Source organism: Lissotriton vulgaris, chromosome 5 (assembly GCF_964263255.1).
Source record: "Lissotriton vulgaris chromosome 5, aLisVul1.2, whole genome shotgun sequence".
In the NCBI taxonomy this organism is placed as follows: domain Eukaryota; kingdom Metazoa; phylum Chordata; class Amphibia; order Caudata; family Salamandridae; genus Lissotriton; species Lissotriton vulgaris.
In genome coordinates this window covers 1895348212-1895368930 of record NC_141693.1, presented here as the reverse complement: position 1 = coordinate 1895368930, position 20719 = coordinate 1895348212, and the positions used below count along the sequence as shown (strand labels likewise).

The window sequence follows — 20719 nt, the reverse complement described above, 5'->3', positions numbered from 1 at the left end:
GGGGTACTGTATTTTTGTTATTAAACCATTGAACCCCACATTCTGCTGCTGATACTTCCTCTGGCCTTGTGATCAGGCTCCTGAGGAAGGTGCTCTGCTCTTATAGTTCCTCAGCTCAATAAAGCTTCTCCTACCTTCAGTAACTCCATATCCGGCTGCTGACACTTGGATTCGATCTCAGCGATCAGGCTCCGAAGGGAGATTTGCTGTTCTTCTAATTTGGTCCCTTTCTCCTTGATGCTCTGCAGAATCTTCTTTTCTTTCTCATTCAGGTTACTGAAGTGAAGAGATGTTTCCTTCTCTTGCTGCAGGTCCTCGTATTCATTGGTGCTTTGCTCTCTCGGGCCCTTGAAATTATCCTGCAACGCGAAGATTAATCACAAATTCACATTGCAGGCATTTCAGATATATGGGATACATCTATCAATCGCCTCTAGATCTGCCCCACTATGACGCAGGATATTTTATCACCCCTGAGAGATTGCAGCTCATGTATATGTTATATCAGAGTAGAGGGCATTCAAAGGAGAGAAGAAGGCAGAGCGGGTAACGCTTTACTTCACATTGGAAATTTCTTATACAACTATTTGATGCTGGGGTGGGAGAGGTGAGAAAGGAAGGATGCAGTAGGTTGTCTCTGTGGTAAAGAGAGTCTGATGATGGTAGATGTTGCAGTTTTGTAGCAGATACATCAGCCCTTAGGCTGAAGACTTCGCTTGATAGGAGGACATCGGATACTGTTGGACCCTTGCCTGGAAACACCAGATACCTCTGCAGACAAATGTATGGATGTATTTCATAGACAATGTACTGTGGAGAAGACGATGGAGGTTATGATCAACATGACACTGCTCCGAGGGGTAGAATGGTTATTTACTTAACTTTTTGGAAGCTGAAAAGTAAATAAAGTTTTAAGTCGAGAGGAGATATGTAGAGAAGTGTGGCATTGGCAGAGGTCAGGGGACAACAATTTACTCAGAGAAAGTCTCAGGATAGATTTCTCTCCACATGAAACTCAAGTGCATGGATCATGGCACATACTATGCAATGCATGATAAATACAGGAATCAAATATAAAAAAAAATGAGTTTAGGCCTAGATTGTTTCACAAATTAATTACAGTCTTTAGGAATGGTTGAGAACACATAAAGTAAAGCAAACCCATGCCTGGCAAACTATCTCAGGTGCCACAGTACAAAAGAAGCATTAAGAATGCCAACAGCTGGGGGGCGTGGCTAGCGGCCAAGCATGGCGGCAGCGTGAAAAGGGAGCTCCTCGCGGTATAACGGCCTTTCGTAAAATCCGATAATCTAATCCGTCACACTGCCTGCCCGAAGTGGCGATACCTGCTCAGAAACCGAAGCAGCACCACCTGATCCAACTCCAACGAAAATCGAGTGCCGGGAACTGCACCTTTCAACACTTGCGCAGTAAGGCTTACGGCGGCCCAGCGACACCGGCCTGGCGTATTCGTCGGACCCCGGCGGAAGTGTGACCTGCCCGGATTGAACTCGGTGGCAACTGCCGGTCCCCCCCCCCAGAAAGGGGCGCAGTGAGAGACGCTTCAGCACAAGCACTAATGGTGAGAGTCTCGGGTGGGCCGTTGAGACTTGTGTGGACGGGAGCGCATGCGCATGCCCGTGGCGGCAAACACCCACAGAGAAACCACGGCGGTGACTGAACAGTGAAAGTTTCCACACGCTGGGCGGCACCTTAGGACCCCATCAGGAGCCATTTTGGAGGTGAGGCCTGGTCAACACGAGCGGAACGGTAAAGGAGTAGGCACGCCAGGAGTGCAGACGCTTGCTAGCCGTGGCAGTAACGAACAGAACCATTGTCGAGGCTGACACGAAGCTGCTCTGCCTCGAGTCATGGCGGGCAAAGGGACCAGAAGCGCTTCGACGAAGGCAAAATTGGATAAATTTGCCTATAGCCAACACGGACACTCTCAAGTCAGTGGGCGAAACTCCACAGGCGCTACTCCGGACACGGACGGTACCAAAAAAGTGACATTGGAAGACATTATGAAGACCCTCTCAGAGGTGCAAACAACAGTGGGCTCCATTTCCTCCGAAGTTACTCTGCTACGGGCGGACTTTCAAAAGATGACCGAAAGGGTGTCTCAGGTCGAGGTGGTTACAAAATCACTTATTGAAGACACTTCCGAATTACAAATAGCGATGGAACGCATGGAAAAAGTCACCAAGATGCTACAAGAAAAGCTGGACGACCAAGAAGGGCGTTCCCGCAGAAATAACATACGCATTCTTGGCCTACCGGAAACAGAAGGGAAAGGAGCAATGGACCTCTACGTCGAGGACCTCATAAAAAATAAACTGTGTTGATGTCGGCCACCGATCGCTTGCGACACTGATTACACGACCCGATGGCCCAACAGTTAAACGTTGTGCCCGTTGAGGGCACCCCTGCGACGGCTGAAGTGCCCCCCCTGCGCATGCTTACCTGGAATGTTAGAGGCTTAGGGGATAAAATTAAAAGAGGTCTGGTCTTGCAAGCCATTAAACGCCAGGGACCTGACTTAGTGATGCTCCAAGAGACACACCTCGCAGGGTCAACATGTAAAGCACTTAACAGACGTGGGTATGTAATGGCAGTGCATGCAGAATTCACAACAGGATCCAGGGGGACTGGGATACTCATGAAAAAAACATCCTCTTTCCTGGTGGAGTGCCGCAGGATGGACGATCAGGGTCGTTTTGCTGCATTACACGGACAATGGGAAGGGAGACCTCTGAATGTGGTCTCCGTGTACATCCCCCCGGCACTCCACTCAACGGCATTACCAGCACTTGGTAAATTTCTCCTAGACCTCCCGGAGGGTGACACAATCATTGGAGGGGACTTTAATGCAATAATGGACCCCGCGCTAGACGTCTTCCCCATGAGAGACCGCCTGAGGGGTTCTGCCACACTCCCTGGTTTTCTAGAGGCGATGGGCCTTACGGACGTATGGCGACGATTGAACCCAGCGGCTACCCACTACACATATTACTCTGCAGTACACAATAGCCTTTCACGAATAGACTATTTTTTGTTTCTGGGGGTAGGTCTGGGATCGATAGATAAAATAGATATCCTGCCTAGAGGTGTGTCCGACCACTCCCTAGTATCTCTATTACTCACCACCAAAGAGAGGAAGTGTGCTAGAATATACCCAATATACCCCAACTATTTGAAAATCCCTAAGATCAGGAAGAAACTCAAATTAGCAACCACGCAATACTTCAAAGAAAATGAAGGGACCGTCTCCTCGCCCTCGGTACTTTGGGAAGCTTATAAGACAGTCCTCAGAGGTGAAGCGATAGCAGCGATAACGGGACACAAACGGGATTCCAGACGTGCACTCACGGAACTAGAGCTAGCACTCCACAGCGCGAACGTCACACACATGTCAAATGTAAATGTAGTGTATTTTATATAGCGCACTTCTACCCGGAGGCCTCGTAGCGCTGTATTCATACCACTGTGGAACCCATCCTGGCTTTCCTGTGAAATGTCCACTCCTGGGCACCCCCAAGGTGAAGCCAGGCATCCACAGCGCTGCTGGGGCCGTTGTGGAGATTAAGCAAGCTATTGCCCAGAGTCACAGAGTGGGACCCATGATTAGACTAGGCACCGAGCGAGAATTATCAGGTCCGGGGAAATTGAGTCCAAGAGCCGCCGAGGCGGGAATTGAACCCTTGTCCCAGGCCAGACCTCTGCATCAGGGTCTGCCGCTCTAACCATTGAGCCACGCTTCTCCCACAACGGAGACAACGCACTTATTACAGCTCCGTCAAAAACAATACCAGGACCATCTCAAAACGACCGTCAAGGGCTATCAAGCAAACACGATACATAGGATATATGATGTGGGCGATAAGGCTGGGAAAATTCTGGCATGGCTGGACAGGAGAGGGGGCAGTAAAAGAGGTATACAGAGACTTTACACGCATGATGGTCAACTACAGACACACCCTGAGCAAATAGTACACACCCTGGCACGTCACTTTCAGGAGATATATACCCCAGAACAAGACGTCACTGCACAGACGGCGACACTTTCACTCGAAAATATTGCCATCCCCACGCTCACACAAGAGGCACAGCAAGAACTAGAAATTGACATGTTGGAAGATGAAATCCAATTGGCGATACAAAGTATGCAATCCGGTAAGGCATTAGGCCCCAACGGACTGCCTGTAGAGTGGTATAAAGCAGTGGCTCCTATGCTAAGCAAACCGTTGCTAAATATGTATACCGAAAGCATTGACAGGGCGGCACTACCGCTTGACCAGCGTACTGCCACTATAGTGGCTATACCTAAGCCGGATAAACCACCGACTGCATGCACCTCCTACCGCCCCATATCATTGCTTAACGTGGAAGCTAAAATCCTAGCAAAGATCCTGGCCAGCCGTCTAACACAACACCTGCACACACTGATACACCCTGACCAGTCGGGCTTCATGCCCCACAGGAGTACAGCAATGAATCTCAGGAGGGTCCATGGGGTGTTGGCACGTGCGCACCTTATTGCTGAGCAGGCGGTGATCCTTTCCCTCGATGCCAAAATGGCTTTCGATCTAGTGGAATGGGAATATCTATTTGCAGTGCTTACTCGTATGGGCTTTGGTCCGAAATATATTGCATGGGTGCGACTACTATACACATCACCGGTAGCACAGGTTGTGGCGAATGGACACATTTCAGCGTCGTTCTCACTGAAGCGGGGGACTATACAGGGATGCCCGTTGTCTCCCCTGCTCTTTGCCCTGGTGCTTGAACCACTGGCAATCCTGATTAGAACAACGCCACTATTTCGAGGTATCACGTGGGAGGAGGGGTGGGAAGATAAGATCTCCCTATATGCTGACGATATGCTCATCTACATGGTTGACCCTAATAACGGGATCCCTGCCCTGTTGCACCTCTGTAACACACACGGGAACTCGTCGGGTTACACCCTGAACTGGTCTAAGTCGGTAGTGTACGTGCTCAGAGGCCCGGAGCCATTGTTACGGGAGGACTGCCCCTTGGCCTTAACGACAACCTCCTTTAAATACTTGGGTATTTTCATCACGAATAATGCCACTGACTTCTTTGACACAAACTTAAAGCCACCTATGGAACGCCTATGTGCACACGTTAAATACTGGGCGACTTTGCCCCTGACCCTCCTAGGGCGGGCGGCTCTGTATAAAATGATGGCACTCCCTAGATTTCTATATGTGCTGGAAAATACCCCTTATTTGGTTGCACCGCGCTATTTTAAGCAAATTGCAGCGCTGGTCTCCAGCCTACTCTGGAATAATGGCCCGGCACGTATAGAGCATGATAAACTGGTGAAAAGTTGGTATGAGGGAGGGATTGCACTATCAAATGTCCAATTATACTACTGGGCGGCTCAACTTAAGATAATCAATCAATGGGTCCACGCCCCACGAGAGGACCCAGCATACAAAGCGGACTGGTCTCAGCTGGGGACAGATGGCATGCTCTCCGTTTTATAACAAGTCACAAGTTAAACAAGCATTGGAAATGCAATAGGTCTCGCACCATTAGAGTTAGTGCTTTTAGAATTGTTTATGGGTTTTTTTTGTAAATGTTTAGCATTTTTGTTTCCTGTAGCCAATGCTAAAGAATTACAAATAAAAAAAGCCATAAACATTTCTTAAAGCTCTAACTGAAATGGTCTGAGACCTATTGCACTGTGTGAGGGTGAGGGGTTGAGGGTGAGTGAGGGTGAGGGTGAAGGTGGGTGAGGGTGAGTGAGGGTGAGGGGTTGAGGGTGAGTGAGGGTGGTTGAGGGTGAGTGAGAGTGAGGGTGAGTGAGGGTGAGTGAGGGTGAGGGGTTGAGGGTGAGTGAGAGTGAGGGTGAGTGAGGGTGAGGGTGAGTGAGAGTGAGGGTGAGTGAGGGTGAGGGGTTGAGGTTGAGGGTGAGGTGTTGAGGGTGAGTGAGGTGTTGAGGGTGAGTGAGGGTGAGTTAGGGTGAGGGGTTGAGGGTGAGTGAGAGTAGTTGAGGCTGAGTGAGGGTGAGTGAGAGTGAGGGTGAGTGAGGGGTTGAGGGTGAAGGTTTGAGGGTGAGGGGTTGAGGGTGAGTGAGGGTGAGGGGTTGAGGGAGGGTGAGTGTGGGTGAGGGTGAGTGAGGGTGAGGGTGAGTGAGGGTGAGTGAGGGTGAGGAGTTGAGGGTGAGTGAGGGTGAGGGTGAGTGAGTGTGAGGGGTTGAGGGTGAGTGAGTGTGAGGGTGAGGCTGAGGTGTTGAGGGTGAGTGAGGGTGAGTGAGAGGTTGAGGGCGAAGGGTTGAGGGTGTGAGGGTGAGGGGTTGAGGGTGAGTGAGGGTGGAGGGTGAGGGGGTGAGGGTGAGGGGGTGAGGGTGAGGGGGTGAGGGGTGAGGGTGTGGGGTGAGAGTGAGGGGGTGAGGGTTAGGGGGTGATTGTTAGGGGGTGAGCGTTAGGGGGTGAGCGTTAGGGGGTGTGAGCGTTAGGCGGTGTGTGGGTTAGGGGGTGTGAGGGTGAGTGTGAGTGAGGGGGTGTGAGGCTTCGGTGTGTGACGTTGCGTGAGTGTGAGTGTGTGTGAGGGTGAGTGAGGGTGTGAGAGGTGTTGTTATGCAGAGGGTGTGTGACGGTGTGTGAGGGTGAGGGTGTGTGAGGGTGAGTGTGAGTCATTGTGAGGTGTTGAGGGTGAGTGAGGGTGAGTGAGGGGTTGAGGGGTTGAGGGTGGGTGAGGGTGGGTGAGTTTTATAGCAGAGTAGCTCCTTTGTGACTCCTTGTCACCCCAACACTTTTTCCACTCTTGGGATTTGATACTAGTAAGCCGGTTGCACTAATACATCTGAACGTTAGTACTGGTAAAAAAAAGCCCATAACTGGGAAAACAGAGTCTTGATGACATGTTCAGCCTAAGATTTAAGTATGTGACCTAGGTCCTGCCAACACTGATTTTTGGCTGCACACAGCTAATGTTTTTCCTAATTGGAACGTGACTTTATTTTACCTTTCTGTCACATTTGTTTACAGGTAGTGGTGTATAATGTAAAATATCCTACCTATTGAGAGTAAAATGCCCGCCAGTATTAGGTCAATCATGCATTTTTTTTTACCATTCACTCACTATAACTAGAGTTTCTACCCCCATTAGGCAATAAATATGCAAATAGTGCGATTTGGGCAGGATTTGAAGTAGATTTTATATAATTTACAACTGAGTTGGATTAATTAAAGGCGCATTAGTGTTAGGCGGGCTGAGTCTAGAAATGCTCTTCGGGGGTGGGGCGGGGGGAGGGGTGGTTGGGGGGTAGGGCTAGGACTTCCTTCCCTCTCCATTATTTAAATATTTACATCAATACAACAGAGATTACTGTGAACAGAACACACAAGGGAGGCGTTTACTTTACGCTGGCATTCGTTAGCTTGCGGCTGATAATGTCTTTAGAAATAACATGCGTTGCATACACAGTGTCAGCACAGAGGTTTTGCTCTCAAAGGGGAAAAAATGCATGCCGTGCTCCTCACGCACCCCCTCTCCCCAACCATCTTAGTTATTAGCACCACCAAGGTTGAAAAGAGCAGAAAAGCAATGCCAATGAGAGGAAAGCCGTTTTGTGCAGGAGACAGTAAATGAAGACAGAAAGAAGCGGCTGGACTGACACAGAAAGCTCCGCGGTGTAGAGAAGGCGAGACTCCTGAACGCGAGTGTATGAGTACGAGGAAGAAGATCAAATAGAGAGTGAGTTAAGACAGGTGAGGGTGGGGGGTAAAGGTGTGGGGGTGGGTTGTTGGGAAAGAGCCCTTGCAGTCTGAAGGGGAAAGAGAAGTGCATCTGGCATAGGAGACTTTATCGTGAAGGATATTAGAGTGTGAGACAAAGGAGACGGCAAGGAGAGAGGTGAACAGGGAAGAAGTAGATGAGAGAGAGAACAGAGGAGAGATTTAGAGAGACAAAACGAGAAGGAGGGAGAGAGGCATAAAGTGAGGGACGAGAGAGAGGGGAAAAGAGTGTGCATGTGTGAGAGAGAGAGTAAGAGGCAACGAGTGGGAGGAGAGAGAGAGAAACATGAATGTGACTGTGTGATCTTGTGTAATGTAATTGGGCGCTCATGTAAAGCGCTCCGATATCTTTCCGTCGACTTCACAGTAAAGCAGCAGGGAGTGTGCGCCATCATGTTGCCTTCCTTATCACGCTGCCCAGGAGTCAGAAGGTGGACAACATGGACAGCGAGAGGGGAGCATGGAATTTACAACTTGAACGGCTTGAGGAGGTGAGGGAAGGGCTAAAGGCAACAATGTCACCGGGTGAAAAAAAAGCGAAAGAGAAAGCAGGGTAACCTGACCCAGGAGGGGGGAGGAGGGAGGAGAAATGCGTCTCGGCCGGAGCAGGGGGGCGGAGCAGGGAGAGCGGGCTTTGAAATGTACTTCACACGGCCGGCCGGTCGTGAAACTGAAAGCATGGCCGGCCGTGAAAGCCTTTGATGCCGCAGGGGGTGGAGCGGCACCAGCTGGGAGAGTAGGCAAGGCAGGCGGCTGGGGGCATGTGCACGCGCTTTTAAGCTCAATGCGCATGCGCATTGAGCTTAAATTTCTCGTGCACTGCAAGGAATCGCCACGATTCCTTGCAAGTTGGATAAAGAGTGGATAAGCCACCATAGTCTCGCTTGCTCGATGCGCATGCGCATCGACAGGCGAGACCTAAAAACTAATTGGCCCGACACAGCATACAGCGGCACTGTGGCATAAAGCACAAACACGGCTGGGCTGGGCAGGGAAACTCACCAAACTGACGCCACTGTGGGATGCAAAATCACTGGGTAACCTCAGATTATAAAAAGGATTCACGCAGTGGGACCGCATAGGAATCTCCACGATAGGGGACCTGTGGGAGAAAGGCACAGTGATTGCCTTTTCGCAACTCCAACAACAATACGGTTTAGGCCCCAACGAGACGTTCAGGTACGTGCAAATACGTCACGCACTACTCCAAGCAATTCCACCAGACACTGACCTACCAGAATCTTCACCACTAGAGGATAGACTGCTGACGGACTTTATGCCGCAGAGTGCTACCTCTCTCACATATAAAAAGTTAGTCAACAACCTGGCAGACCACACATTACAACTTAAAGAGAAATGGGTGGGGGAAATAGGAGAGGTAGATGAATCGGAATGGAATGAAGCGCTTGCCTCACCGAGAGAAGTAGGCATATCGGCAAAATTCAGATTAGTGCAACTCAAAATTCTGCACCGAGTTTACTACACTAGAACGCTACTTCACAAGATACAAAGGGCACCACACCCATTCTGCCTTAGGGGATGTGGGGAAGAAGGGAATCTGTTCCACACCCTATGGGAATGCCCGCAGATACAAGAATTCTGGAAGCAAATTATGCGCACTGTCTCCCAAGCCCTTAAGATATCTATCCTGCCTGAACCTCGAAAGTGTCTGTTGAACATTTGGGACCCCAATGATCTGGACAGGTATGGACTGTTGTGGGTCACACTAGCCATTACAGTAGCCAAGAAGGACATTGCACAAAAATGGGGTGCTCCAGAACTACCTACAGCGGCTCGATGGGCCAGAAATATGGACTTGTTGATGGTGACGGAAAGGGCGGTGTATGTGCTTAGGGCTTGCCGCCGGAAGTGGAACAAAATCTGGGCTCCTTGGAATACTTATAGAGGGGAAATCTGTGAACCTTTGCCAGACAACGAAGATCTAGACTCTGAGGGGGAGGATGAGTAGGGGGGTGGGTGTTTGGTTCTTTCGTGCACCGGGCTGTCGCACGACGGTGGCTTAAGCATAAACCAAATTGTGATTTAAGAGGATGGCTAATGGGTGTTGAAATGTATAGAAGACATACTGTACGTGATGACAAATAGTTGGGTTTTCTTTTCTTTTATTGTCATTTAATCATTTTCCTACACATTATTGAACATGATTTGAGGGCTAGAGGGGTATACCGTATATAATAAGGGACAGATAAGTTATGACCCAACTACTGTGCTAAAGACAATTGATGTTACACATCAGTGTAACTGTTGGGACTACATTTAACAGATGTTAAAGTACGCACTACCATACTATACTTTCGGATTATTACTGCACAGAACAAAGATGAATCCTATTTGCAATATTGTACATGTCACTAATGCCTTCATGTCAATAAAGATTTAAAAAAAAAAAAAGAATGCCAACAGCTGTTGCCTACAAGATGAGTCCTATTGGCTTTGTCAATGTGGAGAAGTGTGGCTCACTGGTTAGAGGAGGCAGACCCTGATGCAGAGGTCAAACCCGGGACCAGGGTTCAATTCCCGACGCGGCAGGGTCTTGAGCTCAAAATGTCCACGGACTCGATAATTCTCGCCTCGGTGCCTACTCGAATCATGGGTTCACACTCTGCAACTCTGGGCTTTAGCTTGCTTAATATCCACTACTGCCCTATCGAGATGGGATGCCTGGTCTTCACCTTGGGGATGCCCAGTAGGCGTTATCTCGCAGGGAAAGCCAGGACGGGTTCCCAAAGCAAGCGCTAAGAGACCTGTCAGTGATTTGGCGCTATATAAATCGAAATTAACATAACATAACATTATTTAGCCATGTTGTACAGCAGAGCAGTTGGGTGAAGCAGGGCTGAAAGATTTTTTTAAAGAGCACTCTAATGGGAAGGCAACACAAAGGTAAAGGCAACACTGGTGGTGGGGGACAAACATGGACAACAGACAAAGTTTGAAAAAAATGCACAGAGGCAGCCAGCGGTGGACACGTCATAGCACTTTTTTGTTATGGCTTTTAGGGGGGACGAGCAAAGCAGATGATCACACAACAACATGGACGAGGGAGAGAGGCTGGGTGGGGCCAGGCACTCCGGATAAGGGATCAAAGGCTAGCAACACAGACCGGGGCTTGAGTCAAACAACCCAGACCACTGGGGGCAAGCGAAGCTAATCATGGGTCAAGCAACAAGGACCTGGGGGCAAGAAACACGGACAAGGGAGAGCAGGTGGCTGTGAGAAGCAATACGGATGAGGGAGGGTGGAGGAACACATGGGGGGTGGGGGAGTACATGGGGGAGCCAGGTAAAAAATATGCACTGTATTAGAGGGTTAAACACAAAGAAAAAAGTAGTACCTAATAATCAACAGTGGAAGGACACAAGTAATTCCTCTTTGCTCCAGGAAAGGGATTCATACAAGATGAGGAATGTAGACTACTGCAACTGACCAATACGAAGCAAGCAGATGAAAGTGGCAATGAAGCCAGCTAACAGCAGTCAATGGGTGGTCACTAAGCCCAAAAGGTCTTGAAGAGACAGCACATAAAAGCGAGACCTAAGGAGGACGCTGACAGAGAAGGAAGCCCCTGTCACGACGGCTGCCAGATGTTGTGTGACTACTGAGTAGCATTGCACGTAGCGAGCTAGTTATCAACTCTATACAACATCAGGGCACCTAGTGGAGAGGACCACACAGAGTTCTGATACCATACATGTGTCAAGCATTCAGTGCACAGACATGCACTCAACATGCATAGGGAATGTCAGTGCTAGGTTCTGGGCTGAAATAACAGCGGAATATTACACAAGACCACACTCTTATCGATAGAGGAAAAGTCTGGTTACCACTACTCTATACAATTAGGATGTTCCGATTTCGGTTTCAAATGACTTGAAACGATTTTCACCAGTTTAAACCGAATCAGTCATAAACATGGATTTTCAGGGTGTTGAGATCTGTGCCCAGGATGTGCAGAGGCAACACGCAGCAGACAACTGCAAGTTCTATTCTGTGCAGAAAAAGGTGGGGGCTTGCTGGACAGTGGTATGTGTGCTAAAGAGAGTAAGGCACTGCCAGGTGGTAAGTGGGTGACTACTCTCCTTTCCCGGGTAGAAACACAGCAGCATTCTGTCCTTCGTGTGTATGTGCTGCCAGACCCTGATACACAACGATATACCTGCTGGGTAACAGGCAATGCCCCTATGCATTTTTGTAGAGCACAGGAGTTACATGCCAAAATCTACAAGACATAAATAGCGGTACTAAAGAGTATAACCTATTGCCAAAATATTTTGCATTTTAAAAATTCAAATCACATTTTTGGAAGGTGGCCATCAAGGCACCATTTTGGAGGAAGTAAATGTAAAACAATGATTTGTAAATGCACATTTATGAATTGAAAACAAAAGTTATGTGTTTGTGAACAAAAAGGCTAACTTACTGGGGGTCAACAATGCAAGACTGTATTTGTATGGTATTAAAAGGTAAAGAAAGACATTCACATGGAATATTTTAAAGGTATAGTTTTAACTGATCATAAATGTATAAAATCTAAAGTTTTCCTTGAAGGGGGAGGGGAGAAGTCACACTTCCAGGATGCAACTGTGAATCAGGAGCTATTAAAATATGAGGTGCATGTCCATGCCTTGGCCTTGTGACGGGATTCACACTTAGGAATCATATAAAAGAAGTGAGAGTAACTGGAGAATTAAATAGTAGGAAAACTGATCTCGAGATTGGCGAAGCGTTCAGCGCTTTCTTTCATAATATCTATACAGACAAAATAATTGTTAATACTGAGGAAAGAAATGAATGGCTGGGAAAGATGAACCTTCCTGTGTTAAAGGAGCACCAGAGTGAGAACTTAGATAAAGAAATAACTGAGGGGGAAGTCAAAAGTATTATTAAACAGTTAAAATTGGGGAAAGCCGCAGGACCGGATGGGATTCTGGGTGAATTATATTGTGTGCTTAATTCCACACTCACCCCGCTACTAACGAAGCTATTTAATAATATACTATTAATAGGAGAGACACCGCCTAGTTCCTGGGGAGAAGCAAACATTGCCTTAATTTTAAAATCAGGCAAGGACCCAATGGACTGCGGCTCATATCGTCCAATCTCACTTCTCAACAATGACTATAAGATCTTTTCGTCAATTTTGGCCGCTCGATTGGGAAGCGAGATTGGAGATATTATACATCAAGATCAAAAGGGATTTATAAGAGGCCGACAACTTGCCGATTTAACATACGATCTAGTCGGAGCTATAGATATTGCCTCAACCTTTGCTCTACCTCTTGCAATCATGACTCTCGATGCAACAAAAGCATTCGATAGGGTAAATTGGTCTTATCTAAATGCTGCCATGGAAAAATTTAAATTAGGCCATAAATTCCGTAGAGCGGTAGGCTTATTATATAAAAATCAGAGGGCAAGTCTGTTAAGTAACGGCACACGCACAAATCCCTCCGAAATCAATAGAGAAACAAGACAGGGGTGTCCTCTTTCCCCTCTATTATTTAATATTTATCTGGAACCATTTGCTCATATTATATGAGAGAACCCCAAAATTCAGCCCTTTTCGTTCTCTGGGTGGGAAAAGAAAGTCGGGCTGTATGCCGACGACATTCTCATTTACACAACAGACCTGACACAGGCATTTCCTATTGTCATTAAAAGCGCAGAGGAATTTAGGAAGTACTCAGGTTATGAAATAAACGCTGGGAAGACAGAGATAATGGCCTGGAACGTCACACATCTTCAGCTCCCTTTAAGAACCTCAATGCGATACCTGGGCATAAACATCACAAAAGACCCCAATCATCTGGCCCAGACTAACCTAGAACGTATCTCACGCGAATCTAAATCATTAATGAAATCTTGGTCTTTTCTCCCTCCTACCATCTACTGGAGAACCAGCCTAGTAAAAATGTCCATTCTTCCCAAATACACATTCACCTTCAACACCATTCCTTTAATATTCGACACCAACTAATTACTAAAATGTCAACAAAATATCAATTCACTTGTTTGGTGCTATAAGTCAACCAGGCTGGCATGGAAGAAGTTGAGAAGGAGAAGGGAAAAAGGAGGGCTCGCCTTGCCAGACTTGGAATATTACGTTTGGGCCTTCCACTTGACCCACTCCAGGATGTTACTGAAGTCCCCAATAGACAATCCGAACGGGCATATCTTCAAAGCAATGCTACTGGGCTCTGATCTTCCTCAGGACGGATTCCTATTCAAATTTGGGCATCAGAGATTTTTCAAAGTCAGGCTAAAGACACTACATTGTCCCATAAAAGAATGGTCTCAAATCAAATCCAAGGGGGGGGTTTGCATACTTTTCCAACTATGCACCGATCTGGGACTTCCCAGGGCTCTCACCGCATTACACTCAGACGGTTAAAACAGTCCTACAAGAAGCAGGAATTACACAATGGGGAGAACTAGTGGTAGATGGCTCTCTTATCGAATGGGAAAATTTCTCAGACAGTGTAACTTCACCCCTATCTTGGTTTGTTTATAGACAGCTTTCTAGTTGGTTGCGCTCTCAAACTATTAAAAAGATCAAATTTGGAGGATACAGCTCCCTAGAAAAGAATTTATTTGAAAAACTCTATAGAGGGAAGGAGGTTGCCTCTCATTATTGGAGCATCATGGAAGAAAGGGAGGACGAGCTTAATCTTCCGATAAAACTATGGGGAGTAGAGGGAGAACCCCAGGCAGAAGTGAAATGGATAGAATCCTTTACACTTCTCTATAAGATCATAAAACCAGCATGGCTGAGGCGCAACCAACTATTTACATTACATTGGGCGTATTATTCCCCTAAAAGGCTTTCTAAGTTCCAACCAAGGAAGTGCTGTAGTAAATGTCTTTTTCCAGCTGCCTCAGAGCTGCATATGTTCTGGGAATGCCCGAACATTACTACTTTCTGGCAAGAAATCAAGTTATCAATGGAGTCAATTCTTAAAATCTCTATCCCTTTTTCTTGGTCTTTAGTAATATTTTGACTAAGTGATAACATCAAGGGATTAGAAAGAGAGTTCCTATATTATGCCATACTACTAGCAAGAAGACAAATTTGTAAAAACTGGGTTAACATCAACCCACCGATCCATGCAGAGTGGTTGTCCTCACTCTATGCAACATCAAAAGTAGATTTGGCCAGAACGTGTAGTCCCCGTACAGTAAGATTCTGGAATATCTTAATTGAGTGGAGACGGAACAACTAGGAGCCCGCGTTTTTTTTTTTCCCCGGGTCCGATGATTAAGCCTGAGTCTCGATGTCCAACGGGAGGCACCCCAAGCCGTAGTAGTACTGGACTACCAGCCTATAATGGGCTTGTTTTGGAGTCAGTACATGTGGCGTCTTCTTTCCCTGCAATGACACCTGGCCAGCCTTCCGGGAATACTTGACGGTATCTTAACGGTATAGAGGTGACTGTGTCTTGCGGTTGGAATGCCCCCGGATCGATTAAGTGGCTAATGAGGACAAAAAAAAAACAGGAAAAAAAACAACCCTCCATCCCCCACAAGTCCCTCCCGCCAATTGCACTACATGGATATTTACTGAACCCTGAATTTGCATTTTTTCCAGGAAGGGATTCTGACCCAATAGACAATAGTAGTCCAGAGAGGCTGTAACCATGGAGAAGAGAACCCTATAGCTATTTTCCAGAACAGATTAAACACTAGTGCACAAAGATGATCCTGCAGACTCTAAGAGAAATCCCTGACTCTCCTCCTCACAGTGCCTGGGAGTGGGTGTCTGGTCATCTTTGGTGGCCTTTGCCCAGTCTTTATTCTCCTTCCCCTCTTGTGTCACAATTGCTTTGTTGGGGCATTGTCTGCAGTGAACCCATTAAGGCTGTAGATAGGTGTTTAAGTAACTCACTTGATTAGCTGTGGTGCAGTTTCGCACAATTACTGCAGAATTTCCCAAACTTATGCAGAATTACGCAAAATACATTTTGCATTTAAACAATTCTCCAAATGGTCTGCTCGAGTAAAAATTCAACTCAAAAATTTAATTTCAGGATAATTTCCAGTTGCTTGAATTCAAAACACTGCCACTTACATTTGGATATGTAGTTTTGTACTCAAACATTACCCTAATGGTCAGCGCCGGTGAAGAATACCAGTAATGCAGCTCAAATCAAAATTTCTCCCCCAAATAACACGATGTGATCATAATCAATAAAGTCTGTAGTTTTCTTATGCAAAATTACCAAACGTTTGCCAGTTACGGCAGCAAATTAACATTTTGCCCAGGCCTACTTGCAGAGCCATTCGCCTGTTGTTCATAATTTAGGCTATTCGAATTTGAACCTGTTGTCATGTTATGTTTGGTTTCTTTTCCAAATCAAGTAAAATGTCTTCTCCAGAAAACATTTTATGATAATGGTAGGCAGGCGGGAATGAGTAAAACCCCTCTGCCATAGTCCTAAAGTACAGAAAAAGCTGCTGATTTCTTTACCTCCACATACATTCTTTGGTATGTCTTACTTCCATCAATCTCTTAATGTATCCCTCCCCTTGCCGTTCATTACTACCTCTCTTGTTTTCCTTAAATTCCATCAGGTTTTAATCTCAACTCAACTCGACCCATGCAAAAAAACCTCCTCAGTCACTAACTGTGGCCTTGGCTTTTGCCTCCAACCATAATATACCTTGCAAAATATCTCAAAATAAAGTTTCATACACAAGAGTGTTTTACAGAGTCCACTCCTAGTGAGGTCAGCAAATTAAGTAAGAGCGCCAGAGTACCATAGACAAAGTGTAAACAGCTGCTCTGGCATGAGCACTTCCCATTCCATAATGATTTATTTATTGCTGTGATACAACACCACCCCGTGGTCACTCTGCAGCTACCTGTCCACGTGCACTGCTTTTCTTTGTAAGTTGACCTCCTGAGGCCATTTGCACCTCTGGGACTCTATGGTATTACTGCTGTAATGTTGGGTGTTACAGGAGGACATGCCCCAAGGCAGTGGGCCCTCTTTTGCATGGGGGTGTGGCTCCAGTCCACTTATTGCCTCTGTGTCCGTGTGACATTTTAGAGACATGGGCACAGAAGCAAAGAGGCTGTCAGGGGGTGGCCTTGCACTCATGTGCTGGTCAGAATGCAGGTGTGAGGACTTGACTGGTCTCTGAACAGCACATTGACTTCATTAATATATACGGTTCCAGTCTTACTCGATGCTCAGCACAGACCAGCAGAAGCACACCCTATGCCTAATATGGCCTCTGGTGCACAATAATTTGGAGAGCTAGTGTTCTCAGAGACACTCAAAGCCTTAAGCACTTGACTCCACACTACAGTAAGAATGACACCTTTCAATGTATTTTGTAAATGCTGGAAAACGCAGTCTCCAGGTCATTATTGTGGTGCTGAAATCTATAAACACTGATAACCACTGATTTTCAGAATTTGCGAAAACACTGGAAAATACCCACTGTAGTTCACTCACATTAATCATTGAAAACAGGAATATATAATATACCCAGGGCATGAAGAGTAGTACACTGCCCACTATGCAGGCATGATTGGTGTGCCTCTACAGATGGCACAGGAGGTTCTGCACCTCGCATTATAAGGACAGGACTAGGCTTCTGGCTACATGTTAGATCAGAGTGATGCCGAAGTCAAATTAAAAGTGAAAAATGGCAGGTTCACGTGCAGATATGCAATTAGATAATATTCAAGCTGGTGAACAGGAGGCATTAAGGGAGAAGGTGTGCACTGCGTAGTGTACATTAAAGGTGTGTTGTAAATTCTGCAACAATTAGCAGCCCTTTGTCCCTGGCTTTAGAAAGCAGCTGTTAATCCGACAAAAGAGTATCCAAGAAATAAGAACAGACAACACCTACTTGTCTGCACAGTCCTAGAACAAGGGTGTTGTTATCTTCAGATCCAGTAATACAGTCTCTATAACCCCAGTGTTACAGGGTTTGACTTTCTGACCCATGGCCACCAAGGACATAGGGCCAGATGTAGGTCGCCAATTACCGGTCGGCAACAGACGATTTCGGACATTATCGACCGGTATTTGGAATTTGACATGTAGGTGGGCTTATATTTACAGAATCTGTATATTTACCGATTCGGTAAATTTACCGATTCTGTAAAATACTGAATCGGTAAATTTACCGAATAGGTAAATACAGATGTAGGTGGCACTTCAAACAGTGCCACAGGCCATTACCGATTCGTTATTTACCATGTCATACTATTGCATGGTAAATAACGAATTGCAGTGTACATGCACATCTGTGCATGTACACCTGTGCCATGTGGCACACAGACATGCCCTAAGGGCATGTATGTGTGTCACATGGCACACAAGCCAGAAACAGGGATGCAACAGGGTATCAAAGTGACACCCTGTCTCCCTTGCAAATTCGGTATTTTTACCGAATCAGTGTTTACCGATTCGGTAATTGAGGCATCAATGACAATTACCGAATCGGTAATTACTGATTCGGTAATTACCGAATCCTACAGATATCGGTAAAAAATACAGAATTTTAAACTACATCTCATTTGCCGAATCTAGAATACCGAATCGGTAAAATTCGGTATTCTAGAATCGGTAAATGAGAATTACCTACATCTAGCCCTAGTCCATGTGCCAACCCAAATCAGAAACCCAGTTAACTGTAAGAGGATATTTAACTTCTGTTCTGTATAGTTCTAATCTTGTTCCAACCAAACTAACACAAACTCCTACATGTCACTGCTTCACTATATTTACTTTCAGTGCTAGACACTGTTGAAAGGTCCCGCACAGAATGTTTAATTCTTTAAAACTGAAATTATGAAACAATGTGTACATTCTTTGTATCAGGAATTGCTGATTTCACGCTGAAATAGGTATCCAGTCAATGAATCTGTGCAGTAGTGCACAATTGGTTTAGAAACACTCTTCACGGAAACAATAGGAAGTGTGGACATAAGTTCTCATGCCCAACGTTGTGAAGAAGATGAAAGCAGCAAACAATGCATGTGTTTTATTGTGGGCATCCGCCTCTCACCTAGCACCTATGGGTGACTGTACACCGAAAGGAAGGTAGCACAATCTCCTGAATTTCCAGCTCTGCTGGATATCAAAGACTGGCATTGACCGGCATTGACTGTCCTGGTGGTTAGGAAAGGTAATGTAGGGAGGTTGCAGGAGAAGCTGAAATAATGGATACCATCACAATGACCACTGTCACATTATGCAGACAGGCAAGCAGGGAATTTGAATTTGAATTTAAAATGATTTATAAAGCGCACGTACACCAGCGGTTTCATGGCGCTTCAAGTAACAGAAGATCTAGGCAAAAGGACCGGAGCTGGGGGAAGGAGAGACAAACTGCTAGTGGATCAGTTGAAGGACTTCGTGAAAAGATGAGCCTTGAGCTGCTTTCGGAATTGTGGGTATAAGGTTAAGGCTCTGAGCTCGAGAGGCAGGGAGTTCCAGAGGAGGGGGGCAAGGGTCGCAAATTTCGAGCCTCCCCATTTCTTTCTCCTGAACCGAGGGATTGCAAGAAGGGACAGGGTGGATGAACGTAGTTCCCTAGTGGGAACGTAGGGGGTGATCTCAGATGAGATGAAAGCCGGTGCCGTGCCCAGTCGAGCTTGAAAGGTAATGGAGGCAAGCTTAAACTGGACACGGGCATGAACAGGGAGCCAATGGAGAGACTTAAGGAGGGGAGTGGTGTGGTGGGACTTCGAAAGTTTGAACACCAGGCGCGCCGCCTGGTTTTGGATTTGCTGCAGACGCCGTAGGCTATATGCAGGTGTACCTGCATATAGGGCGTTGCCGTAATCCAGGCGGGAAACGACCATAGCCAGGATGATCAATTTAAGGGCAGCAAAAGAAAAGAAACGGGACACCCGGCGTATAGTACGCAGTGCAAGAAAGGAAGAAGAAACCACAAAGCTAACCTGGGAGTGAAGGGTGAGTTGAGAATTAAGTTTAATGCCTAATGTTTTGACTGAGGTAGAGGGGATGGGAGGAGGGCCTAGGGAGGGGGGCCAAAATAAAGAAGACCAGGGGCTGGATGAACCGCCCGTCAACACCAGCTCAGTCTTGTCTGGGTTGAGTTTCAGATGGTTGTGGTTCATCCAGTCCCGGATGTGAATCATAATAGATTGGAAATTAAGAGCAGAAGAAGGAGAAGAAGACAGATTAAAGACAAGCTGGAGGTCGTCCGCATAATTAAACACGGCGACCTCCATTTGTTGCAGTGAGAAAATAAGAGGGGCAATGTAAAGGTTAAACAAGAGAGGGGAGAGGGAAGAGCCTTGCGGGATCCCGCACTGGACTTTCCGAACGTCCGCAGTAAAGTCACCCAGGCGAACTGCCTGGGTGCGGTCCCTCAGGAAGGAGGATAACCAGACCAGAGCGGTGCCCCTGATCCCCGCCGCCTTGACACGGGAAAGCAAGATGGTATGATCCACCGTGTCAAAAGCGGCTGAGAGATCGAGAAGGACCAAGGCCTGGGGCTGGTTGGTGTCCATTCCCTCCCTGAGGTTGTCCAGGACCGAGAGGACTACGGACTCCGTGGAGTGTGCGGGCGCAATCCGGCCTGGCGGGGGGCGAGAGCTCCGTGCTTCTCCACAAAGGAGCTCAGAGCGCAGGTGACATGGCGCTCGAGCACCTTTGCCAGAAATGGCAGGAGGGAGATGGGACGGAAATTGGCAGGGATGGAGGGGTCCGCGCCTGGCTTTTTCAAAATGGGTACAATTACCGCTGATTTAAGTGGATTAGGTACCACGCCTTGGGATAGAGAGCTGTTGAGGAAGTGAAGGGGGGGGTCTGGACAAGTGGTAAAAATATGACGGAGAATATGAGCAGGGCAGGGGTCTAAAGGGGAGCCGGATTTGACAAGGGGTATTATGGAGGTCAAAGATTCCTTAGTCAGAAGAGGGAGGGTGGTGAGTAGTCCCTTGG

General features: G+C 46.9%; 1 protein-coding gene across 1 annotated transcript in view; it reads right to left on the bottom strand.

The window, feature by feature from the left end:
* LOC147717648 (E3 ubiquitin-protein ligase TRIM39-like) overlaps positions 1-20719 on the bottom strand; it is a 356587-nt gene that overhangs the window by 289241 nt on the left and 46627 nt on the right. Inside the window, exon 3 of the mRNA XM_086920543.1 lies at positions 135-359. Coding sequence (XP_086776669.1) covers positions 135-359 — 225 coding nt within the window. The remainder of the gene's footprint in view (positions 1-134; positions 360-20719) is intronic.